Source organism: Fringilla coelebs (genome assembly GCF_963513975.1).
Source record: "Fringilla coelebs genome assembly, chromosome: 6".
In the NCBI taxonomy this organism is placed as follows: Eukaryota; Metazoa; Chordata; class Aves; order Passeriformes; family Fringillidae; genus Fringilla; species Fringilla coelebs.
The window spans coordinates 2812976-2839773 of record NC_140034.1 but is presented as its reverse complement, the minus strand read 5'-3'; the positions used below and the strand labels follow the sequence as shown (position 1 = coordinate 2839773).

General features: G+C 47.8%; 1 protein-coding gene across 4 annotated transcripts in view; it reads left to right on the top strand.

Annotated features, from left to right (window-relative positions):
* Positions 1-26798, top strand: part of FERMT2 (FERM domain containing kindlin 2) — a 50927-nt gene that overhangs the window by 14757 nt on the left and 9372 nt on the right. For 2 of the 4 annotated variants that reach the window (XM_084208515.1, XM_084208514.1), the window contains exons 2-9: positions 5212-5445; positions 17079-17213; positions 20704-20736; positions 21174-21399; positions 21523-21625; positions 22036-22143; positions 23742-23876; positions 25400-25449. In XM_084208515.1, coding sequence (XP_084064641.1) covers positions 5212-5445; positions 17079-17213; positions 20704-20736; positions 21174-21399; positions 21523-21625; positions 22036-22143; positions 23742-23876; positions 25400-25449 — 1024 coding nt within the window. The remainder of the gene's footprint in view (positions 1-5211; positions 5446-17078; positions 17214-20703; positions 20737-21173; positions 21400-21522; positions 21626-22035; positions 22144-23741; positions 23877-25399; positions 25450-26798) is intronic. The other 2 variants (XM_084208517.1, XM_084208516.1) reach the window with 1 other exon arrangement.

Sequence of the window (26798 nt, the reverse complement as noted above, 5' to 3'; positions counted from 1 at the left end):
TTATATATGCCTATATAAATATGGGGTAAATTTTTATGTGTATGTTTATGTGCATAATATATCTTATATTTTTTTATATATATTATATATATGCTTAAACATATATATTTGTTTTAAAAATTATTTTTATATAGATAAATTTGAGATAATGGAAAGGCAATTTTTGCCACCTCAGCTCCCCAAGTGTGGCTAGAGCAGAACAGGGATAATCCTGATTAAACCCACCCCTGGGAAAGAGCCAGGGAAAGCTGTGGAGCTCATTCTCCTCCTGTGGAAACCCCCCCAGTGTTTTGGGCTTTGGCTCTGGCATCTTTAGCTCCAGAGGGGGATGGTCCTCTTGGATTGCTCCTGTGGGAATGCTGAAGGCTTGAATCCATTGCTCTAAAAGCCATCATTTTTAATTAAGGAATGAGCTGCAAACTCTGCTGCAGCTGCTTCTGCTTTCTCTCTGAAAGTGGAGAGAATTGCAAGGAAAACAGCATCAGCTGCAAATCCTCTGTTTCCAAAATTCCACCAAAAATCCATCATCCAACCCAGGCAGGCTTGCAGAATTCCTCCTCAAGCTTATGCAGGAGCTTTTTAATTTTTTATTATTAACCCCCAGTGTTAAGGTAATGGAGGCATTTGCAGGGTCTTGGCTGCCCTGTGGATTTATTCCTGGAAGTGGGTGTGAAAGGGAATCTGGTGATTTCCAGGAAAGCCTCTCCCAGAGGTGGGTGCCACCCCTGCCTTCCAAATACCCATCCAGTGGGATTGAGCCATGCACTGGGAAAGGGGAAAAAAAGAGATTTATTCAGTCACATCAGGGCTCTGCTGTCCTCAGCAGTGCATGGAAGGAGAGCCCATCTGCAAGAGGGGATATCCCAAAATAACAAGGAAAATACAGTGTTTACACAGTGCTGGAGACTCCTATCCTACTGCTTGTGAGTCCTAAGCTGGCCTGGAGAAGCTGCCAAGTGACAGCAGAGCTTCTGCAGGAAGGAGCTTCAGGAGCTGCTGCAGCAGGAAAGGGAATTTAAAAAACCATGGACTGGCAGAGGGAGAGTGTTTGGGAGCAGCCAAGTCCTGGGATAAATGGGATTGTTGGGTTATGCCCTTTTCTGACCCAGAGGTGGGGTAACTGAAAGGTGTTTTAAAAATTTTATTCCATTTTCAGTCTCATGAGAAGGGTGAGACAATAGAGATGTTATAACTCACACCATCACAATCAGAAGACAACTGTTTATTGATTACAATTCATTATAAATTCTTGGCCTATCAGCTTTTGCCACACCATGCTGTAAATGCCTTAAAGCCAATCATCTAAAATTACCCCTCATAAGTCCTACTACAATGCATCTTTCATCATTCTATTTCTCCAAAATATCTTATTTACAAAACCACCCTTTAAAACTTATTTTTAGTTCAGTTCTCTCTCAACAGTGTCTATCCTATTCCATAACATTTCTAAATCAACGTTTCTTATCTCAAAGTTTACATGCAAATATATATTATGTGAGTCTTCTACCAAACTTTAAAAATTTTCTACAAATCCATTTCCCACATGGGATAAATGGGCTGCCAGGCAGGGCTGCCTCAATTTTCTTTGCCCTTCACCCAGATTCAGCCTTGCTGCTGGAATTCTGATTGTGTTTGTGGGTCTGTGTGCGACAGCCAGCCCAGAATTAAAGCACACCCTGTGTGCATCTCAATTCAGACTTGTTGCTGCTTGGATTTTAGATTTCAGGGAATTCAGTGGTGCCTGTGGGAATTCAAATCTGCAATTGTAATTCATGCTGGACGAGCTGGCGGGATGTGACTGCGTGGATTGAAAGCTGAGGATGTTTCAGGTTTAAAACACTTCATAGAGCAGCCCTTCACTCCTCCTCTGGCTCTTCTGTCCTCACAGAGGTCTCTGCAGCCATTTGTGTGATTTAAGATGCCTCTCACATTCCCAGGACTGTCTGAATGGCTTTCCAAGGGGAACAGCCCCGTGGGTTTCGCTGTACAAAACATCCTGAACGTCCCTCGTGCACGTTCCTGCCTCTTGGCACAGTTCTGGGAAGCAAATGAAACACCAGATTCTGCCTGGGGGGAAAAAAAAAGAAAATCACAGCTGGGTTTGCCAGCCCTCCCAGGCTCCAGAGGTTTGGGTTCAGGCTGCAGGGAAAGGTGGGGGTTTATTTTGAAGGCCAGGAAGGAAGCGCCCTGCTTCCCTTTCCCGAGGGTGTTGCTGCTGGGGTTGGTTGGGCTCCTGGAGCTCCCTGAGCCCAGTCCCAGCTCCAGCTGATGCTGACAGCTCCAGCTGCCACATCCCTGCTGCCTTCACCTGGGGCTTCCTTGGCTGGGAGGGTGGCAGTGATTTCTTGTCACCCTTACATGTGTGCAGCTTGTTTAATGGAATCCTGGAAGGGTTTGGCTTGGAAGAGAGTTCAAAGCCCATCCAGTGCCACCCTCATGTGCAGGGACACCTTCCACCATCCCAGGGTGCTCCAATCCCTGCCAGCCTGGCTTTGGACACTCACAGGGATCCAGGGGCAGCCACAGCTGCTCTGGGCACCCTGTGCCAGGGCATCCCATCCTCACAGATGGAAGGAAGAATTCCTTCCCACTATCCCATCCATCCCTGCCCTCTGGCACTGGGAGCCATTCCCTGTGTCCTGTCCCTCCATCCCCTGTAAACAGTCTCTCTTAGTCTTTCTTGTGGCTTCCTCAGGCGCTGGAAGGGCACAGTTAGATCAGCTCACAGCTGCTTTTCTGCAGGCTGAGCAATCCCAGCTCTCCCAGCAGATGTGCTCCATCCCTCTGCTCATCCTGTGACCCTGCTCTGGACTCCCTCCAGCAGCTCTGTGTCCATCACATTCAGCAGCTCAGAGGAGCTGCTGGATCCTCAAACACCTCTGAGATCTGCAACCTGTAGTAAACTTCTACATTCCAGGTCTGGGATCTCTAAGGTGAATTTGCAGTGCTTGGAAACTGAGCTCTGATAAATGAGTGATAAATTGATAATAGTTGATAAATGTGAATAAGTGGATGACTATGATAGGTAGATGAATATGAAGTGGCTGGTGACTGATGGTAGTAGGTGAGAAGAGCCTGAGCTGAAATATTCAGCCTTGCTGTGAAGCTGTAACCCCAACAAATCAGTAACTCATGAATGGGGACTCTGGTGAAGGTTTATAAACCTTTGATCAGATTTAACCGGGCTGCTGGCATTCCCTGGCCTGCAGGGATGGCTCCAAGCAGCCCTGGATCCCTTGCAAAGCTCTTGTCAGTGTGTAAAACTCCACAAAGCAGCTGCTAAACATTTGCCAGCCTCTTTTATATATAACTGCTCCATGGGACAGGCACAGACCTTCCCCTTCCTGCTAGAACCAACATCTCACTGTTAATTGAAAGTGTTAATTACTCTCAGGCCCAGAGTGTTGTTTTTGTGCCGTGGCCTGAATGGTTAATCAGCAGTGTAAACCCAAATTCCCTTCTGTTAGGCATAAATGTTACTGATTCCAAATGCCTTTGGTTTTTTCCTCCCCCTGATTTTTGGTGCCAACTCGTTCAGCTTTCAGTAGGGCAGAAGTTGGACTTCATTACCAGAGTCCATTGTAATGATTTCTTGGATTTTTTTCCGGGTAGACAAGGCTTGTGCAAGTTTGCATGCTTTTCTATATTTGGTTTTGTTTAATTTGATTGTACAAAGCTGTTGAAAAGCCCAGCTGAATGTTTCCACTTTCTGCAGAGCTGATTGTGCCATCAAACCAGGAGTTCAAAGGGAAAATCCAGCTCCTGCTGGGTTTTCTCAGTAACCCTGAGCTCCAGGTCCTGGTTTGAGATAGGGACAGACAAAAATTCATTTGTCACGTGGTTCTCATCTCAGCTTAATTCAGATGTGGCTCGTGGGGACAACCTTCACTCTCACAGGATCATGGAATATCCTGGGCTGGGAGGAACCACGAGGATCATCCAGTCCAGCTCCTGTTCAGGACATCAAAAATCCCAGCAGGATGTTGCTGCTGGATTGTGTTCCTTCAGTGCTTTTGGCATTGTGTCTGCTGGGACTTTACCTAATCCTGGAAAATCTCCAATCCTCTGGAATTGCTCCTGCCTTTCTGGCTGGTGCCCTGTGGTGCTGAAGGATGGAGACAGGAGCTGTTGGAATAAATGTCAGCTGGTGGTTTTAATTGGGGTTAAACTGGTGTTTTATGATGGAAATCCAGGATCACAGGGGGATCTGGAGCTGAAAACTGAATTATTCTATTACTAAATATATTATTATATTATTACTATATTATATATCAGTCCATTGTCTTTTCCCTGTGTGGTGGAAGGACCTGGCACTGTCATTGGTTGTTAGAGTTGAAAATGCTCTGCAGGAATGGCAGGGCCAGATGTTAGTGAAGAACATTCCAGGTGTTAGGGAGAATATTGCACAGGGTTTGTCTTTTGGAGTTATCACCATACTTTGATTCCCCAAATGCTTTCCAACCTGAAGGTGACCACAGAGTGGAAAATGCTCTGCAGGAATGACAGGGCCAGATGTTAGTGAAAAACATTCCAGGTGTTAGGGACAATATTGCACAGGGTTTGTCTTTTGGAGTTATCACCATACTTGGGTTCCCCAAGTGCTTCCCAACCTAAAGGTGATCTCCAAGGACCCCATGGTTGCATTCCTGCTGGAAGGAGATGTGACTGTTGAGTTTTCTTGGTCATTTGGGAGGCAACTTTTGATTTCAGTGGAGAATTTTCAGGGTTTTTTTGTAGAAACTGAAAGTCCTGTTGAATTCTCCTTGCAAACCTCCTCCTGGTTCTGTTTTCCACAGGTGCTGAGGTGGTTGGGCTCACCTTTGGGATAGCACAGGTATCCTGGATGGTGGGGAAAAACCCAAGAATTGATAGTTAACCCCAAAAACTGTGCAAAATCCCTGCTGGGAGAAGTGTTGGGTCACTCATGACCCCTTGGCTTCGTGTTCCAGGTGGGATCACTGCCAGGCTGGTGATCCACAGACACATTGAGTCTCATCTTTATTTTATCCCTTGGATTCCTCCCTGCTTTTATATCCCATCAAAACAGCATTGAATACAAGCAGTTCCTTGTATCCAGAAAGAGCTGTTGAAGCTTTTTGGATCCATAGTTCCTTCTCAGGAAAGGAGGAAAAAAAAAACTTTAAAAAACTTCTTTTATCCTCGTTCTGGTGCCGCTTTTAACTGGGGGGAAAAATGGCTTCTTTGTTGCAGATGTCAAGAAGGACTGGTCTGATCACGCTCTGTGGTGGGAAAAGAAGAAAACTTGGCTCCTTAAAACTCACTGGACGTTGGATAAATACGGGATCCAGGCAGATGCCAAGCTCCAGTTCACCCCTCAGCACAAGCTGCTGCGCCTGCAGCTGCCCAACATGAAGTACGTCAAGGTCAAAGTCAACTTCTCTGACAGGGTCTTCAAGGCTGTTTCTGACATCTGCAAAACCTTCAGTAAGTGTTGAAAAACCTCCCCCCCCTAACCTGAGGAGTTTTCCTGGTTGGTTTGGCTCCTGCCTTTCCTCTGGTGCATGTGCTTGTGCTGTAAATTTGAGAAATCCTTGGTGTTTCCTGGCTCGGAACAGCCAGGAGTCACTTGGACATCAAACAGCCCAGATGTCCTCTCTTTTTCCCTCCCTACTCTTTTGTGTGTAAATACTTCAATAACAGGACCAACTGAGCCAAAAAGGGATTAAAAAATTCATTTTTTGTGCTGAATTCTCTTCCATAGCAGAGCTGTCCTCGGGTTTGTCACAGGCGAGGTGGTACCAGCCCTGCTTGATATTCAGACTGGTTGTGATTTTTTTTTTTTCTCCCTCCAAATTTATGTGCTGGATGAAAAGCAAGCCCTGAAATGGGAAATCTGCCAGCCCTGTGGGTTGTCTTCTAGTGGAAAATGATATTAGAGATTAAGTGGTGATGCTCCACTGTAAAACTGTCTGGTGGAGGGAAGGAACTGAGTCTTGCTGTCTCCTCTTCACCCTCATTTCCTGGTGGAGGAGAAGCCCTTGAGAAAGGAGGGATCATTCCCTACCAGGTATAATTCATAAATCCCTCATCCCAAAACCCAGTGTTTCTTCCTGCCCACCAAAAAAAAAAAAACCCAGTGAGGAGATGGCAACCCCACCCCAAGGAGCTCCAGGAAGCACTCCATACTGGAAATCTCCCCTCCCAGAGGAACCTGCACCCCATCCTCAGCTGTACCAAATCTATTCCTGCTCTCAGAAGGCAGCTGAGGTTACTCTTGGCTGACCCAGTTGTTTGGGGAGACAGGAAGAGCTCATCCCTACGTGCAGTGTCCAGCACATCCGTGGTTGGGTTGGTATTTTTAGCTGGTTACAGATCTTTGCTGTTGCTTTCCTGTTTTGTTGGGGTTTTTTAAAAATGTAAATATTGGGCAATTTCTCCTTAAAATAGAAAAGGCTTAGCCAGCATTGTTTCTGAGTGGATTTTGCCTCCCCCACCCCCATGTCTCACATTTGGGCATTTGGGATGTCGTGCTAGACAGGGAGGTCCCAGGCTTGGACGCTGATAAATCTCTCCAGCAGTGACTCATGTCAGGAAATTCTGATCGGTTCATCACGGGACAGCAGATCTGTCAGTGATGCTGTCAGAACCTTTTGTGGGCCTGAAGCAGCCTTTTCTTCCAACTTCAGAGCTTTCAGTGTATTTCTGACCAAACCAGCAGAATAATCCTGATATTTGAAGGTTTGGGAGCAGGGGAAAGCCTCTGGGATAGCAGAGGTTGGAGCTGTGAGCAGGCAGCAGGGACACATCCATCAGGGGTGCTGCTGACTTCCCTTCTGCAGCATCTGAAGCACTGAAATGAAGTTCCTGATTTTGAGGGAAGCAGGGCTTTTACTGGAAATTTCACTTTCCTTTGAGTGCCTCTCAGCAGTCTGAACTATTTGAGGACAGACACAAACTGCAGTGATTAAGTTGTTCAGCCCTCCCAGTTGTGTTTACTGGGAGCCAGATGTTCAGCAGAGCTACTGGGAAGATGATCCATGAGCTTGGCATCGGCTTGAGGGAAGAGGGACTGGGATGTGGGGGTGCAGAAGGGCTGGAGTTGGAGGGGCTGGGATGCTCTTCCCAGAACCACAGAGGCATAAATACAAATGATGTACAAATACATTTTCTATAAGTGTTAAAATGCTCCTATAGGCGTTGAAATACCACTATTTATAGATGTCATATCTAATGTGTTTTAACATTTATACACTTTATCTATACATATAAAATATACATTATACATTAATATAAAGACCCCATAATAAATAAATAAATAAATAAAATATTAAGATTCAAATCTTGGCTCTGAGGGTGGCCCAGAGAAGCTGTGACTGTCCCATCCCTGGAAGTGTCCAAGGCCAGGCTGGACAGACCTTGGAGCAGCCTGGGATAGTGGGAGGTGTCCCTGCCCATGGCAGGGAGTTGGAATGGGATCATCTTTAAGGTCCCTCCCAATCCAAACTATTTTGTGATTTTCCTTTTTCCCTTCCCATTTGTGTTTTCCTGCCTCATTTTTCTTCCATTACCTTTCCCTGCCCTCCTCAACATCCCTGCACAGAGCTCTCATATTCCATCTTAATCAAGACAATTGTCTCTCCAAGGAAAACTGAGCAGATATTTCAAGGTGGAAGGGAAAGTGATCCCTGCATAGTCCTTGTCTCTGAAATCCCTTGATTTCTGAGCTCCAGGGAACTCAGGACAGAGCTGTGCCTGGGAGTTGCTCACATTTTGGCTCTACCTGTTTGCTGTCATTGCCCCTGCATCATTTAATTACACATCTCAGTAACTCCAGCACAAAGCACCAGCAGTGAGTAATTGAAGTAATTCCTGATGTTCTCAGGACTCTGACTGGTTGCATTTATAAAACCCTCACTACACCAGCAGGAACACCTGTGGATGAATTATTTAAGGCTGTCTTTTGCTTCTGTTCCCTTTCAATTGTTACCCAGAGGTGTGACCCTTGGAGAGTGTGGTTGATTTTTAAAGTGAAGTCTCTGTTCTTGTGCAGAGGGAAGTTATTCCACAGGGCAGCTCTCCAGGGCTCCCAGGAGGTGCCTGTGGGAAGATGCTGGGGCCACTCACACATCCCTCACTTTGCTGGAGGTCGTGTGAAGCCGGAAAAAACCCCAATCTCACTCCCAGTGCTGGATTGCAGCCCCTTGATTCCCACAGCAGCCACTCAGGAGGGTTAAAGGCAGGGATTGACCCTGGCAGGCACAAGGAGAGGAGCAGGCAGTGCATGGGATGGGCAGCCCTCATCCAAAGGGTGGCCTGGAATCCTGCCCAGAAGCCGCAGCTGGCAGGCAGCTCCAGCTGAAGGGCCAGCTTTGATCTGCAATTAAAGACCAGAGAAAGAGAAAGTAAAACTTCACTTTTTTTTTTTTTTTTTTTTTTTTTTTTTTTTTTTTTGAGCAGCAGGGATTTGTGCTTCCTGCCTGTCTAGCAGTGGAACATGGGGGTTGGGATGGGATGCTCCCTGCTCTCATCATCCCACTGGGAGATAATTCCACCCAGAAAACTGCCCATCAAATATCCAGCTGCAGATTTGATGGGCTGTGATGCCTTGTGCAGGCTGCCCTGGAGCAGAGGCTGGATGGAATCACAGAATAAAGCAGGGATTTATCTAAAGGATCCTCCATGGACCCACCTTGGGCAGCACCAGAGCCCAGCCAGGGCTGCACCCAAGATGACCCAAAATGGCCCCAAAATGCCCGGCCGGGCACGGGGTCTCTCCCTGGGATCAGCTCTGCTCCATTTGCACCTTGCAGTTCATTGTCCCAGCCCAGCTTCAGCCCCTGCAGTCCCACCCTGCTTGTTTTTCTCTCTCCAGCCCACGGGGTTTGTGCTCCTGGCCTGAGATTTGGCTCATTTGTCCTTGGTGCCCAGCTGGAGCAGGAATTGTTTTGTCTCCCTGCTCTGTGCACAGAGCTCTCCATCCCATAATATGGAGCCCAGACCCACACACTAAAGCAGCATAGAATGTGAAAATAGAAAAGCTAAACCTGAGGTGTCAGCTGCACTGAGTATTTTATTGGTGTGAGTGGGAATATCCTCCCTGAAGGTGGGATTGGGAATATCCTCCCTGAAGGTGGGATTGGGAATATCCTCACTGAAGGTGGGATTTGGGGAGGTAGGAGATGCTCCCCCATCATCCAACGTAACAACAAATGGAAAAATCCTCTTTTCCTACGTGAACAGGAAGGAATTCTCAGCTGTGAGGGCAGTGAGACACAGGGTGCCCAAAGCAGCTGTGGCTGCCCCTGGATCCCTGGCAGTGCCCAAGGCCAGGTTGGACAGGGCTTGGAGCAGCCTGGGACAGTGGAAGGTGTCCCTGCCATGGTAGGGAACTGAGTGATCCTTCAGGTCCCTTCCAACCCAAACCAGGCTGGGATTCTGGGATGGCTTCACTTGATTCCAGCCCAGTGAATGCCTTACAGCTGCTCATGCCCTTCCAGCATTCTGCCTGGATTTTTTTCCTTGTATCCCAGGAGCTCCAAGGGACTCCAGGCAGGCTCTGCTGCTGCTCTGTGGGCACGTGGGACAGGAAAAGCAAACAGCAAGATGAAACAGTGAGAGCTTTTTCCCAGGCCTCAGCATTTCCTGCCCCAGCAATGCTCCTTCTCCTGGGGACACGACTTATGTTGGAGCTGCAGGGTGAGGGGAGATGCTGTGGCAGCAGAAAACCTCCCATCCTTCTCCTCTTCTCCTGGCTGTGAAGATTTGGGACCTTTGCTGCCCTCCAGCCTGAGAAGAGGAGCAAGGAAAATTCTGGTTGATGTTCATGGGAGCACAGAGAGAACAACTCAGTGCCAGAGCTGGGAGGAGGAAGCTCTGGGAGGAAACTCTCCAAAATTCATGACCAATCCCTCCTTACCCACCCTGAGGCTGTGTAAGACAGAGAAATTCCCTCCAGGCTCTTTCATTTCCCCAGAGTCTGGTAGAGCTCACACCCAGCTCCTGCCTCATAATCCGTGTGAATTAGTCACCTGTTTTGGAAAACAGAGTCTGGGGAGCATCCTGTGCCCAGCTGTGGCATTTCCATGCCCACATTCCATCTTGCTCTGCTCCCCAGCTCCCCTTCTTGCACAGGGTGAGGGTGGTGTGAGGATCCATCCTGAGGAGCTTGTGGAGCTGGGGATGCAGAGAGTCCCATGAGGGTGCAGAGCTGCTTCCCATCATCCCAAAAATAAGGAGGTTCCCGAGACTCAGCAAGTGGTGGGAAGGTGACAGCCAGCCTTCCCTGCCTCAGCCACCAAATGCAACCTGAGCCGAGGTGGCAGTGGCATTTGAGAGTGGCAGGATGCCAGCCCAGCCCAGCCCAGGGAAGGTGACACCATCCCAGTGCCAAATGTGACCTTACCTTTTTTTTTTTTTTCCCCTCCTCTCCAAACACTCCCCGCTCCAGGACAGAACGTCCTCTGACTCCTGAAGTATTTGCAATATTTCCACGCCCTCAGCTGCCAAAAAGACTTCTATAAAAAGCCACTGTTTGTTGTTTTTTGGGGTTTTTTGTTGTTTTTGGGTTTTTTGCAAAACTGAAACCCTTTGGTGGACTATGTGCAGCGTTCCCAGGGCTCTGTGACAGGCACATGGAGCTCCTTCCCTGGTCCAGTTGCTTTCCAGGAGGCAAAGCTGCCTGGAATTTATGCAATCACAGAATATCCTGATTGGAATGGACCCACAAGGATCATCAAGTCCAATCCATTCAAGTCCATCATCCTGGCCCTGCACAGGACAGGAATCTCACCATCCCTGGCCACTGCAAACTTCCTACACTTTCTTTTCTTCCTTCACACCCTGCTGGTAAATAAAGTAGTGTTTTCCCTAAAATCATGGAGTCCTGGTAGATGCATATCTCAGGGGGAATTTGAGGAGCAACAGCAGCATTCAGGAGGAATTCCTTCCTGGAAAGTGTGGTCAGGCCTTGGAAGGGGCTGCCCAGGGAGGTCTGGAGTCCCCATCCCTGGAGGTGTCCAGGGAAGGACTGGATGTGGCACTCAGTGCTCTGGGCTGGGTGACAAGGTGGGGATAATTCACAGGTTGGGTTTGATGATCCTGGATGTCTTTTGCAGCCTCAGTGACTCTGGGATGTGGGGATGCAGGCTGTGGATGCTCAGGAGCATCAGGAGGATGCTCGGGGATGACGCTCACGGGGAGGCGGCGGCGGTGAAACCCCGAGCACGGATCTGCCGCCTTTCCCTGCCACGAGCAGAGAGCTTTGGCAGTGGCACAGCTATTTCTAAATATGTCCAGGGAATGGGTGTGGAAGGAAATCTTCCCATTTCCAAAGCTGGCCAAATTGCAACGTCCTCAGCTTTTTCAACTGCAGGGCCCAAGCGTTCTCTGCCAGCTGCGGCGTTTTCCCCTTTTATTGCCTGCCCGTGCTCAGCTGTCAGACCAACCCCAGGAACTGGGGTCAGGGAAATAACCAGATTTAATTACAGAGTGTCTGAGATGGGAAAAAAAAAATTCCTTTCCGCTCTTCCCCCCTGTCCCCACCCCAGTGGTGTTCTGCGTGTGGAGGAGCATCAGGTTTTATGTCACCGTGTGAGTCAGAGAATTTTTTCATCCTTACTCTGCTGTTGACAGAGACCCTTTAAATAGAATTCCATCCTGAAGACATTAGGGCATGTTGGCCAAGCCTTCCTTGGAATTAGCTGGATTGCTCTTTATGGGCTGAAGCGGAGGGAAGAGTGTGAGTGGATTGTTTTTCTCTTGTTCGTGGGATTAAATTAATGGAGTTTCATTGGACTGGAGCTGCAGTTCAGCCACTTCAGGGGCAATGCTTGTAGTGCTGCCTGTGCTCCAGGAGGCATCCAGATAATGGGAGCCTGGGGATTTCGTCCCACTTATGGAAAAAAACATCCAAACATTCAAGTGTTTGTTGACTCTGCCTCTCCAATGGCTCTTTTTATTGGCCTTGCAGTAATGCTTGGCTCCATCACCACTGCCTGCATCCTCCTCCTCCTTTTCCTTCTCCTCCTGGGTCTCTCTGGGCTGGTGGTGCCTGATTTCAGCTCTGGGAACCACTGGCACAAACATTTACACCCCTTCAAACCCCACTGACCCCATTTTTGGGTGGTTTTACACATCATTGCTCCCTTGGCAAATCCATAAGTCAACAGGCACTTGGATTTTCCACCCACAATTTGGGAAAGCTCCAGCAAAACCTCTGCCAGGCTCAGCCCCAGCTGATTCCACACCCATAGCACTCCTTGGGCATCTCCAGAGGCTTTGTGGGATGTCCTGAGAGAGCTGCAGGGCCCCAGGCAGTGAGTGGAGAACTTGGCTTTGGCCCAGATAAATGTTTAAGTTCCTGGGCATCTGAAGAACCCATAATAAAATGTACTGAATGTACAAACCCAGTAAACTGTGCTGGGGAGGTGAGGACCTGCTCCATCAGATACTGCCCAGTGTCCAACACAGCCACAGCCTTATCTCCAGACACTCCTCAGGTTATGTAAGTTCCTTTTTTTGTTTCTTTTTTTGTTTTTTTTTTCCCTCTGGTCTGTTTTGCAGAACTTTATCTCCAGAGAATTTATGTTGCAGATAAGTCGGATGCTTCATTTTGTAAACTTACACTGTGAAAAACCATCCACAGAATTCACTCATTCCAAGAAAAAAAAAACACCCTGATTTTTGGTTTTAAGTCTGAAATGGGGTTTGAGGTCTCATTTTTCTGAGACTTGTCAGAGTGATGCACAAAGGCTGTAATTTTTATGAGTCACTGGTTGGAGGGAGCAGTGATGGAGTGCAGAGAAATCCCACTTCCCAGAGATATCCCACTTCAAAACACATCTCCTGAAGGAGGGTGGCTGGATCAGCATTAAAGAGAGGATTTCCTCTCAGTGTTGTCTGTAAATTTATGGAGTTTTTATGTTCAAGAATTAAGGAGGTGAAGCAGCCCTCTGGCCTTTAGGGGAGCCAGAAACGGGGAAGGAAATTGGATGCCGGAAGCTTCTTTGCAACAATTAATTTTCTTTCTGCATCAAAAATTTCTTTGTGTCTCAGATTATTATCTGTGTTTATGAGAACTGGATACTGAAAGTAGTATGATTTCCCATCATTTCAGTTTTTGGGGACATCCATCAGCCCTTGCAGTCAATGATGTCATGTTGTAGATGTGGGTGATGTAAGAAAACCATAAATCTGATTTCTTGTGGGAATGGGAGCTCCTGGAACCCTGGAAGGATCCAAGGCCAGGCTGGACAGGGCATGGAGCAATCTGGGACAGTGGAAGGTGTCCGTGCCTGTGACAGGGGGTGGAATGAGATGGGCTTTAAGGTCCCTTCCAACCCAAACCCTTCTGGGATCCCCATCACAACACACCTTGGTGGATAAAGATGCAGCAGCTGCAAGATTTACTTGGTGGATTTAGTGCAAAAGAGCATAAACAGAGAATTTTACACCCTGTAAGGAAGATTTTTTTTTTTTTAAGTCAGTTTGCAGATGATGTTTTGTGAAGGAAGAGGGTTTAATCCCAGCTCAGGAGTTTGTCTTAAATGGGAGATGAATGGGCACAGCTGGGCTGGGTGAGCTGTGCAGAGGCTGGATGAGAAATGAGGGATGACACTGGAAAAAAAGGCCAAGGATTCCCCTTCAGCCACAGACAGCAGGCACAGGCAGGATCTTGCAGGCAAGTGGAAGAGAAGATGCTGCAGGAAGCAAAATGGCTTCATCCAAAAGTTAGAAAAATTTCTCTTGGAAATTCAAAGCCGCCTTTCTGATCATATTTTGAGCTCCAGAATGTTTCCTTCCAGGCTCAGGCATTTCTGTCTCTTTCCCATAGAATCCCAGAATGGTTTTTGTGGGAAGGGATCTCAAAGCCCATCCCATCCCACCCCTGCCATGGCAGGGACACCTCCCACCATCCCAGGCTGCTCCAAGCTCTGTCCAGCCTGGCCTTGGACACTTCCAGGGATCCAGGGGCAGCCCCAGCTGCTCTGGGCACCCTGTGCCAGGGCCTGCCCACCCTCCCAGCCAGGAATCCCTTCCCAAGATCCCATCTAAACCTCCAGTTTGAAGCCATTCCCTGCCTGCCTTGGTGGGTTTGTAGAGTCCTGGAGCCTGTGGATGCACTTGGGAGGAATTTGCTGCTCATCCTTAGGATCCCTGCTCATCCCTGCTGGATGTGCTGCCTGCTCCACCCCCTGCAGCCTTGTGCTGCTTCCAAGCAGCTGCCCAAAACTTGCCCTGGATCCTTCCTATCCCGCTGGGAGCATCAGGAACAACTGAGGGGCTATAAAAAGTCTCTTTGATATCAGATGGTCAAGCCCTGGGATGATTCCAGGATTGCTTCCAGAATCCCAGCCTGGCCCAGAGCCTCCTCCTGGCCTCCCTGAGTGCTTCCAGCTGAGAGTTACTGATGCACCATAAATAAACCTCAGAGCCTCAACCTTGCTCCAAAATACCAGGGGAACTCCTCCATTTAGGCTGTGCTGCCTCTTGTCCCCTGCATGTGACCCTGGTTGTCCCAGCAGATTCCTGCTCCATGAGGTAAGCTGGCTGGGATAAATGGGAATGCATGGAGCTGCCTGCACTCAGCCTCTGGCTATTTGTTGCTAGAAATGGTCAAAAAGTTGGGCAGGGAAACTGGAGGGGTGGGTGGTGGGGTTTAGTGAGATGATTTGTGTGGTTGTAAATCAGGGTTAAATTAAAGCTGAAATTAGAGAAAGGTTATCTATAAAAAGGAGTAAAATAGGTCAATAATATTGGAATAAATATATCTAAATACAGAAATAAAACTAAATTATAAGTTTAAAAAGTTCGTATATAAAATATAAATATATAAAAATCTATATATCTTTTAGAGATTTAAAATCCATATAGACATCTAAATCTATATATTTTCAGCCTGGAGGTGTTCAAGGCCAGATTGGACAAGATTTGGAGCAGCTTGGGATAGTGGAAGGTGTCCCTGCCCGTGGCAGGGGGTGGAACGAGGTGGAATTAAAAGTTCCATCTAATCCAAACCATTCTGGGATTCAATGATATGATTGAAATAAATAAATATAAATAAAGCTGAAAATAAATTATTATTTTTAAAATAATATTTTTATTTATATATATATATATTTAATATTTACATATATAAATATTATGTGTAAGTAACTACAAGAATATAAATAAAAATAAAATTAAAGCTAGGTAATGGGATGGGACACCCACAATATAAAAGACAGTTAAATCCAGAAGTGTGCAGCCTCTGGATTCAGGAGTGCCAGGTTTAGTGGGATCCCCTCCTGAAAATCACCTGGAAGGGGGAAGTTCCCAGTGTGGCACTTCCCAGCCTGTTTGCAGGGAGCAGTGATGCTGGTGAGGGTGGGCAGTGTGGGGCTGTGTCCTGCTCAGGTCACGTGCTGGGGACCAAATTCCAGTGTTAATTATAATCCTGGGAGTGCTCAGGGAGCTCCCACTGCTGCCAGCCCTGTAACTCCTCCTGCCTGGGACCAGGGCTGCCTTCCCAGGGCATTCCAAAGGGAAAGCTCTGCAGCTGAGCATGGTGGGATGATAGGTGCAAAAAACAGAGCAGGAAACAGCACAGGAGCTTCAGCATGGACAGACAGACAGCTGCAGGGGAGACTCCAGAGCCCCTTCCAGGCTCAGGCATGTCCAGAATCTCCATCAGAGAACCACAGGATGGATTGGATTGGAAAGGACCTTAAATCCCATCCCATTCCACCCCTGCTATGGCAAGGACACCTCCCACTATCCCACATGGCTCCAAGCCCCAGTGTCCAACCTGGCCTTGGGCACTGCCAGGGATCCAGGGGCAGCCACAGCAAATCTGGGCAATTCCATCCCAGCCCCTGCCCACCCTCCCAGCCAGGAATTCCCCATTCCCAATCTCCCACCCATCCCTGCCCTCTGGCACTGGGAGCCATTCCCTGGCTCCTGTCCCTCCATCCCTTGTTCCCAGTCCCTCTCCAGCTCTCCTGGAGCCCTTCCAGGCCCTGCCAGGGGCTCTGAGCTCTGCTTGGAGCCTTCTCCTCTCCAGGTGAGCACCCCCAGCTCTCCCAGCCTGTATTTTCCCAATCCAAGCTGTATTTCAGAGCTCTCCAAGGCTTTCACCACTGCACTTGGATGGCTCCATGCCCAAGTGAATCCTTTTCCAGCTCAGCTCCCACACACTGACCAAGCACAGGGACTCCTGGTCCTGCTCCAGGCTCTCAGTGGTTTCAGTGGTACAAAGGACAGCAGGCTCTGCTTTCCCAGGAAACTCCTTCCCACCTGGAATTAAATACAGCAGACCCAAAGTTCTGCCTTGGTGGGTAATAAAAATTCCCTTTTTCCTTGCTCCCTATATTTCTATGGCTCAAATCACAAACACCATGGGATGCTCCTCATTTTAAATGGGTTTTACATTGTTCAGGTTGGTCCCAGGCAGGAAAATGGGAGAGGTTTGCTGTGAAAAGGAAACACTTCTGCCAAAATCTCTTTAAAAAGTGGGTAAATGATAGGCTTTAAACTTTCCAGTCTGATGTGTAAATGAATGGCTTAACTCTTGGATTGCTCCCATGGAAGTGAGAGGGTCTGGCCTGTTAACCTTCATGGCTAAATAGGGATTGTGTGCTGATTTCTATTTCTATTTATTTCTATTTCTATCTGTTTCTATTTCTATTATTTCTATTTCCATTTCTTTATATTATTTCTATGCTATTGTGTACTATTATAATCTTATATATTATTTCTAATGTTATTTTATGAATGTGGGGGGTTATTATTTTTTATTATTTATATTTAATGTATGAAGGTGTTACTAGGCTCTGTCACAGTGCTCACATTTCCATTTAAGTGGCTGTGCCTGGGAAATTCCACATTTTATCCAAATATTTTGTTACCTTTCCAGCCAGGGACACTATTTGTTTCCAACAGGCTTGCAGGGAAAATGTTCTCAACCTGATTTTTAAGCATTACAGAGCAGGAAATTCATCCAAGGGAGATACTGGGCACTGCTGGATGTTGTTCCTAATGGAAGGATATTCTTCTTTTCCCCCTTTTTTTTCATTTTTTCTCCCTTTTTTCTCCTTTTTTCCCATCCTGCCATTATAAAAGTGATCCATTTTCCCCTCCAGACATCAGGCATCCAGAAGAGCTCTCCCTTTTGAGGAAACCCAGAGATCCATCAAAGAAAAAAAAGAAGAAATTGGACGATCAATGTGAAGACGACACCTTCGAGCTGGAGGGGCCTCTGATCACGCCAGGGTCGGGTGAGCTGGCAAAAAAAATGGGAGCAGGGTTAAAAACTGGCACAGCACCGTGGGGCTGATGGAATTTCTGAGGGTCTGTGGGAGAAACAGACCCCAGATCCATGGCACAAGTCCTGGCGGGCTGCAGCACTCGCTCGCACGGATGCATGTCTGGGGCTGGAGCTGTCACGCATTTTTGGGAGCACAGCAACCCCCAGGCTTCACAGAACAAACCAGAGCCCAAGTGTGGCCACTTGAGCACTCAGATGGTGCTGCTGAGAGCTTTTCTTAGCCTGTTAAGAAAGGAGTTCAATGGAAAATCGTTGCTAATGTCTGCATTCCTGGCGTGGTTTGGGCCGTGCCACCGTTCTACTCCGTATTTACAGCCCAGCAAGGGCAGAGTGTTATTAATTGCTTTAGTGTTGCCTTACATGAACGGTGTAGCTGTGGATTGTGATGCTGAATAAATCCTTTTATTGCTGGGGGCTGGTTGGCCAGTGTGGATTCCAGATCCAGAGCAGGATTGGGAAGGGAATTTCTGGTGGAGTAACATCCCTGATGGAGCTGCCACAGGCAGCAAATTGATGCAGGTGTTTGCAAGCAGAAGGGGTTTTTCAGCTTTTTTTCCGTGGCTGCTGGGAGTCTGGTGTCTGAAGGCAAATGGCAGGAGTTTAAACCATAATTTTGGCCAAGTGGGAGCACTTTATCCCAAATGGATTTGTGGAGAAAGCCACAGTGGTGAGCAGGAGAGACGTGTCTGGCTGCCAAAGTTCTCAGGTTTAAATCCAGCAATCCAAGGGCAGCAGGGCAGCTTTAATTAAAAAAGCTACCCTGGAATTGTAAAGTTGTATTAATTGATGTTAAATCAGCTGCAGGGAAGGTCATGGAGTGTGGTTAATGCCAGTGGTGGCAGAGGGCTTGCAGAAAGGATTTTGGCTCTGTGGGGTGATGTGCACCACGGGTCTGCAACAAGGAAAAATAATCCCCCTTCTGCTCTGATCCCACTCTTTCTCCTCTCTTAAAATTAAAAATACTTCTGGGCTTGTCCTCTTCCACTCCTGGCTCAGAGAATTTGGGCAAGGCTCCAGTCAATTTTCATTTCCATTTGGCATTTTCATCTTTAGAGTCCATTCTGAGCCTTTCCAACAGCCAGTGTTCACAGAGAGCATCTCTGTTAGATTAATAGGAAAGACTTGGCCTTCTTTGGGGGAAATTTATGCAAAAGCTGGGCTTTATTTTAATTATTTATGGCTCTTCCAGTGAGTCACTTGGCTGGTTTTGCTCTCCTTGTGAATGAAATCACTCCCAGCAGGTTGAATTCCTGCCTGTTCAGGTGCCATTCGATAAAAGTCGTGGGTTTCATCTGAATAAATCATTTCTAGTGTTGTTCCAACATCAGTTTGTGTGCTGAAAGCTTCTGGAAAACTAATTAATAATTCAGGAGGTGCTGATTTCAATGTCTTGGGAGTGTTTTGTCACTGAGTACCCCAAACCTGGCAGTGAAACCATTTAAATCCCAGTGGGCAGAGTTGTCAATACACCCACAGGATGTGTTGCCCAACACTTTCCATTAGAAGACCTGTAGTCACTTGTTTATATAAATTAGCCAAATTTGTAGCTGTTTCTGCTGGAACTTTCCATGACACTGCCTGCCTGGGGCAAGTTTTTTAAGGGAAGCTTCTTTTGAGATGTTTCAGGTGTTTGGAGAAAGAGATGGTAAGAAAAGTGCAGGGAAGCTTTGCTCTGATGGAGCAGACACTCAGTCAAGGAATGTGGGGGATATTCAGGGAAAAAAATTGCCCAAAAAGTGGGATTTTCTTTTGTTGTTCCAGTTGATGCTCAGTCTTGTGTGCTTGAGCCATGTGAAGACTGAAGCTGCAGTGAGGGTGGATGGGGAAGAGGAAGAAAATCTTTTGGGAAGTGGTTTATGGGGGTTTATGGCTGGTTTTTGTTGGAGTTCTCTGCTCCAGTGCTGTAATAATCCATGGAGAGAGCACCTTCCTGCTGCTTTTATAATCACAGAATCACAGGATAGCTCGAGTTGGAAGGGATCCTCAGGATCGTGGAGTCCCAGCTCCCAAAGTACAAGTACCTGGTCTAAAAACCTGGAAATCATCCCTGGCCTCTTTCTTGCAAATGAAGGTGGATTTTTCCATCCCTTGACCATCCCTGCTGCTTTTTTTCTCTTGCCTGGTTTGCTGGATCTGTCTTGGTGACAGCACCCATGGTGCTTGCAGGTCCCCAAATGATTCATCCAGACTGGGCTGCCAGCAAAACGAGCAGGAGCATTAAAAGCATCCTTGTTTGGTGGTTTTCACTTACATTTTCCAGCCTGCCAGGCAGTTCAGAATCAGGTTTGTAATTATTTGGAGTTTCCTAGCCATGATATTGGCTGTCAGTGGCAGTGATGCTGCTGATTCCCACAGTTCTTCCTGCTCCTTGAGATGCCCATTGTGAAAATTGAAGGTTCAGAAAGGTTTTTCCATTGGTTTCATCTTGGATTTTTCCAGTCCAGCTCAGTTTTCTGTCATTCCTTGGCCATGAGGGTTTGGAGCAAGGGGCTGGAGCCAAAGTGGTGGCTCAGGGCAGCAGCAGGAGGTGGCACAAAAGGTTTTGTTTGTGTCATCTCAACTCTGTCACCATCTTCAACACCTTCAGGAGAGCTCTGGGAGGGGGAGCTTGGGTGCATTGAATTGCAGGCTCATGATTTAGGAAGGGCACAGCTCTTTCCCAAAAATCCAGCCTGCTGTTGGACCCTCTGGTTCTGGTGGGCAGAATTGTGCCCAGCAGGTGATGCTGGGTGAGCTCCTTGGCCGATGTGTGCACGCAGGGGAATTCCTGCCATTAGGAGATGGTGGATGATCCTCCCTTATTCTGAAAATCTGGATTTTATATAAAAATTCAGTGAGGTGAAGAGGGGCTGTTTCATTGGATGGTTTGGGATGGGAGGGACTTGAAGCACTTCCATGCCAAGGGCAGGGACACCTTCCAGAGACCAGGTTGTCCAACCCCATCCAAACTCTCCTGGAACACTTCCAGGGATGGGGCAGCCCCAACGTCTCTGGCTATTTTAAGCTATGAGATACCGAGCTGGGTTTGGGTTTTTTTCTCTTTAAATTAATAATTTTAAAATGTTTGGGTGTTTTTATGTCTGTTTTGAGTCGGTACGAGCTATGAAGCTTCAAAAGGCCTGGGAGTAACATTTGCTTTGGGATCAGTCTGGCATCACATTGCACCACTCAGCACATTAATCCTGAACTTGTGTGGCCACCTCAGCAAGCTTTTCCATCCGGGAATGCCACATGTCCATGCCCAGCTGTCCTGGGGAAGTCACTTCAGTTGCTTTGCTGTCACCAGCGCTGCTGCAAACACTCCATTAGGGTGGTGCAACCTCACCTGTGCTGTTCTGCCCTCTTCCAAAAATGCCCATTTTTGGCTTCTGTCCTTCTCCTGCTCTCCGGGTGACTTTCTCTCGCCTTCTCACTTCCCTCCTTTCTTTCCCTCTCTATAGGCACCGATATTCTTTACATCGGCCCCGTCAAAGGTGAGCTCCACCTCAATAGGACTTTTGCCCTCTGCCTCTGGTCTCTTTGGCTGCACCCTTAGTTTATTTTCCTGCTCCTCTAAAACTTTTGACTTCCAAAATCTTTAAGCAACAGGTAATACCGGTAAGTCGGGGGCCACTCATGTCCCAGATGCCACAGAAACTCAGGGGGCAGGAGCTTCCCGGTGTGGGAGACCTGAGTCTTTTCCCATCCTTTGGGCTGGAACAAGCTTTCCATCAGTTTTGCTCTTGGAGAAGAGCCAAGAGAGAGGAGAGGGACAGGGAGAACGAGCAGCGCTGCGTTTTCCCGTTGCCATAAGATGAGAAGGGAAGGTTTTCCACACGCCGGCTCCGGGTTTGCGCGGAGCCGGCGTGGCCGGGAGCAGGCAGGGCTCGGCCCGAGGCTAATTCCCGGCTTTTATTCCCCTCGCTGGTAGGAAATATCTATTCAAGCCCAGGACTCTATAGCAAAACGATGACGCCGACCTACGACGCCCACGACGGCAGCCCCCTGTCCCCCACGTCCGCCTGGTTCGGCGACAGCGCCCTGTCCGAGGGCAACCCGGGAATCCTGGCCGTGAGCCAGCCCGTCACCTCCCCGGAGTCCCTAGCCAAAATGTACAAGCCCCAGACGCTGCTCGATAAGGCCAAAATCAACCAAGGGTGAGTTCAGGAGATGAGGATTCGGGGGTTTTTTTGGATGATTTTTAAGTTGTGTTGTCGAGAGCGTCGTGGCGACTCTGCCGGAGCGTTCCATGTGTGTTATCCCGTGTTGGCGTTCCGCAGGTGGTTGGACTCGTCCCGATCCCTCATGGAGCAGGAGGTGAAGGAAAACGAGGCTTTGCTACTCCGGTTCAAGTACTACAGCTTTTTTGACCTGAATCCAAAGGTACGGAGCTCCTTGTTCCGCTCCCATTTTGAAATTTCCATCCTTTGGAGCGAAGGGTGCCTGATCTCTAACGTGCTGTTTTGTTGGTAAATCTCCCAAAGACTGTGGGAGTTTGAAAATTGGTGGTGCAGGCATCAAACCCAGGATTTGTGCTCCATTATATCAGGGGATTTAGGTGTTGCTAGAGGTGCTCAAAGAGTTCTTAAAGCCGCAGATTTTCAGTCTCAGATCAAAGTGTTGTGTTGAGATGAGAGATCAGAGAATTCCAGAATAGTGTGAGTTTCAATGGGCCTTAAAGACCATCTCATTCCAACCCCCTGCCATGGGCAGGGACAGCTTCCAGGGGATGGGGTGGTTTGTGTTGAGCTGGGCTCCCGGTTTTCCGAGCGTTCCGCGTTTCTGTGCCGCAGTACGACGCGATCAGGATCAACCAGCTGTACGAGCAGTCCAAGTGGGCAATCCTGCTGGAGGAGATCGAGTGCACGGAGGAGGAGATGATGATGTTTGCAGCACTGCAGGTGAGACACGGCCCCAGGCGCCCCTGGGTTGGGTTAGTCTCGGTTTTGTTCTCAGACTTCTCTGCTCATTAATCTGATCAACAAAATTGTGGAATCCCAAAGTGGTCTGGGTTGGAAGGGACCACAAAGCCCATCCAGTTCCAACTCCTTCTGCTATCCCAGGCTGCTCCAGCCTGGTCTTGGACACTTCCAATGATGGGGCAGCCACAGCTTCTCTGGGCACCCTGTGTCAGGGTCTCACCACCCTCACAGCCAGGAATTCCTTCCCAACACCCCATCTAAACCATCTCTTCTTCAGTTTAAAATCATGCTTTAAGCCTCACCTTGTCTCTGGTGGGAGTTTGGCCTTCTCATGCTGGAGAAGTTGGGTCATTTCCCATCTCCAGATCCTCACTTGAGTTTATGAGATAATTTAAATACTTGCCACTGATTATCCCTCATGAAAAAGAACTTGACCTGCTTTTACCAAACATGTTTATATCTATCCTAACTTCTAGTTTTGTCCTTTTTAACCCATCCCATACGAACACGGGGTTACTGAACTGTGCCTTTCTGGCTCTCTGCCCCCAAACCAGCTGGGGATAATCTGTGGCTTTCCCAGAACTATTTATTTATCTGCTTTATGAAATGCTCTGTGTGATTTGGCATAAATGCTCCACCTGCTATTGCCTTCCATGAGAGGGATGGCAGGCGTTTGTTCCGTGTGGTCTGGCACACCTTGGAGCTGTAGGATGCAGAAATCTCCCCCTCAGGAGCAGGGCTGCCTGCTCCAAGGGCCCCTCCCAGGAAAAAAAGAGAGGAAAGCAGAAATATAATGACTCAGTTTACATCCAAGTGCTCCAGAGTGGGTTGGGCACGGTTCTTCCTGTGAGATTTTATGGATGTTTTGGTTTTCTGGGGTGAAAACAGAAGCAAAGACATAGAATCCTACAATGATTTGGGTGGGAATGGGCTCTAAAGGTCATCTTGTTCCACCCCCTGCCATGGGCAGGGCCACTTCCACTATCCCAGGCTGCTCCTGCCCCGTCCAGCTTGGCCTTGGACACTTCCAGGGATGGTGGATCTTAAAAATATCCATCAACACCTGGTGGGAGGCAGGAAAGGGGGTGGACAGAGGTGCCCAGGAGGAGGAGCAGAGGCCATGGACACAGCCTGGAACATGGGAGGGTCCCTCTGCACATCAGGCAGCATCTTCATACCAGGAGGGTGACTGAGCACTGGCACAGTTTGTCCAGAGAGGCTGTGGATTGTCCATCCCAGGTGGATTTGGTCCTGGACAGCAGCTCCAGGTGGCCCTGCTGGAGCAGGGAGTGGGACCAGGTGACCTCCAGAGGTCCCTTCCAACCTCAGCCTGGTGGAAAGAGCAGCTCTGCCCTGTGGGGTCCAGAGATCTCCTTCAGGGATCAGTGCCTGGAGGCTCCTTGGACTGGAAACATCCAGGATGGTCCCTCCTGACCCAGCAAACCCTCCCAGTATTTGCTGGCCTCTGCTCCTGGTGTCCCACTCTGCTTCCCAAGCATGGTGGCTGTGTCACCATGATCCCGTGGGATCCTGGGGTCACAGGAGCAGCCAGGTGTGACCCTGGCCTTGCCTTGCAGTACCACATCAACAAGCTGTCCATCATGTCCTCGGAAAACCACCTGAACCACAGTGACAAGGACGTGGACGAGGTGGACGCCGCGCTCTCGGACCTGGAAATCACCTTGGAAGGTGGCAAGACATCAACAATCCTGGTAAGGGCTGCAGGGAGTTTTTCCAGGCATCCAACCTCATTTATTTCCTTTTTTTTCTTCTAATTCTGATGAGAAAGTTGCCCACACCCCAGTAATATTTTCTTTAAAACACAGAGATTTTAGATACCAAGGGGTAGTTCTGGAAAGGGGGAACCCCAGGCAGCATCTGGAGCCAGGATCTTACTGATCCCCCCATGCACCAAGCCACCCTCCTGATGAAATAATGGAAAACTAAATGGAAATTAATTGACTTCCCCAAGTAACTGAGTTTTCCACGTTGAGGTTCCTCTTCCACTGTTTCTAATTCAGGTTTTATAGCACCTAAAGCAGCTGCTGGATTTTCAGAACTAATTTAGGCTTATGAAACCCTATTTTTATTAGACTGGATTTTAGCCTAGACCTGTATTTCAGAGCATTTGGGGTTTTTCTTCTTGATATGGCATTTTAACACTGGTTTTCCACCTTTAAAAATATAAAGCCTGAAAATTAAAGTGCATTAAAAGGACTCAGTCCTGTCAGCCTTGGCCCGGCACAGCTTTTCCAGGCATTTTGCACATTTAAACTGTCTCTTTCCAACCCTAAAATCTGAAATTTTCCACTTTTACACTTCATATAATTTTTTAAGTGTTTATGACGGGTCCTTTTGAAGCTACATCCATCCTTAGATGCTTTATTGCCATTAACAACAGCAGAGCTTTGCAGTATGAACCAGAAATAACAACAAATTTCTATCACCAAGGCATATTTTCTAATTCCTTTTGCAAAACCAGATTTGAAACACATCACTGAGGAACAGATTCTGCCAGACAGGAGTGGAGAGGACAATGATTCATCCAAAAAAACCCATCCCTTTCCGTAGGGCTTTGGAGCAGGAGCCATTTCCAGATGCATTCGAGTAATTGAATACGGATAATGGGCAATTACTGGATTGTTTGTTTAGATTCTGCATTTTTTTTCCCTGTGGTATCTGTAAACAGTTTCTCATTGCAGACTGAAAGTAAACTGTCCTGCTACTGGAAGCTGCTGGAGCAATCCTCCCTTTCCCTGCCCCTCAAAATTGTTTTTACTTCCAGCTCCTGGGAATTGCAATTGCCACCCTGATGCAAAAAAAAGGGAATTTAAACTCAATATTTTCAAAATTTTGGGGGAGGAAAAAAAAATCTTTCTAGGCTTAGAAATCCCAGTTAGTTCTCTGCAGAGCTGCTTCTTCTTCCCTTTTGTTTGGAGCATCAGGAATAAGTGAAGGGAGGAGAAAATTCCCTGTGCAACAGTGAGCCCGGGCTGGGAATTGGCTCCAGCAGCAGCAGGAATTCCTCAAAGGAAAATCAAACCTTGTCCTCTGCTTTCAAAACAGCACAGCTGGGCCTTGCATTTTTCCACTGCTGGGAAGTGGCTGGGGCTTTCTCAGGAGCAGTTTCACAGCTCCTGAGCCCTGCTGGTGCTCCTGGTTCCCTCCCCTGCACCACATCCTTTCCCTGCTGATCCCACTGCTCCCAGTGATTGGGATCATCTTTGATTTCCAGGGTGACATCACTTCCATCCCAGAGCTCGCTGACTACATTAAAGTCTTCAAGTAAGTGCTGATGGGAAGAGCTGCTCGTGGAACTGGTAATGCCTGTGAATAATTAATGGTCCTGCCTCTCAATTTCCTTTTTTTTTTAATCTCCCAGCCTTATATTCAAAATATTCAATATTTAAGATGATTGGTTCTTAAATACAAAATGCAAGGTGTTTTCCTGCTCTGGTGCATCCCATAGCCAGCAGTGTGTGCTTGGATGTTTCTTTAACACATTTAATGCCCAGGAGAGAAGAAACCATCCTAAAATGAGGAGTGAAACCTAAAAACCTCCCTCAAAGACTTCTCCTGGTCTGCAGGAGGCTGGAGGAATTCTGTCCAGCCAGGATTCCAGTCTCTCCATGCCAAAAGGAGCAGGTTAAGCTGACTCTGCCCCTCTCCAGCTTGCTCAGGATTTAGGTTTTTTTTTTAGCTTGCTTTGACTTGGTTGGTGGTTCATGGAAACCGGGAGCAGCAGCGTCTGCACTTGGAGGAACATTTTTGGCAGCCACCACCATCTTTTGCAATTTATTGCCTGCTGCATTGAAAGTTCTGGAAGCTGGAAACACTGATGGGATTTCACAGCAGAGCTGCAGGATAGTGCTGGGGGGAAAAAAAAGCTGCAGACAGTGAAGTAGCTCTGGAACAAACCTTTATTTTATGAATTGTTTGGTTCTGGAGGCAGAACCTGGCACTCTCTGCTCTGAAAACCCCTTCTCCCTCTCCAGAGGTGAATTAATGAGGTCTCTGCCTCTGTCTGGGCTTGTGGTCTGGCTTAATTGGGATGAAGTTTCAAGGCTGTGCCCATCCCCTCAGTGGGTGTTTTTTCCCTCCCTTGAACAAACAAACAAACAAACAACTTGTTCTTCCCCTTGATCTGCTGATTTGTCAATCAAATTAGGCACCACTCTGGGAGCTAATTGCCTGCAAATTGGAGCACCAGGGGATGGAGCAGCCAGAAACTGCTGGTTCCTCACTCAGTGCAAGCCCTAAACCCTGAGGTTGGGGTTTGAGGCTGTCAGATTGAACACAGAATTCTGTTTGCTCCTAAAAATGGGGCTCAGGTGGTATTTTAGTGCCAGAAATCCAGTGTGAGTGGTGCAATGCTTGGAGCTGTCCCAGCTTTGGATGTGCCTCTTGTCCCACTTCAGCTGGGGAGGAGAACTGGGGGAGCAGTGCATGTCCCTTGTATTCCATACATTAACTCCTGTAAATGTGTCCCAGCATCTGCCTGGTGTGGCTGTAGAGATTTGGAATGGTTCTCTCTCCCCTGCCAGCCAGGTTACTGCCCTTGCCAGGTGAAATCATAGAATTCCACAGTGTTTGGGGTTGGGATGGACTTTAAAGATCATCCTGTTCCAACCCCC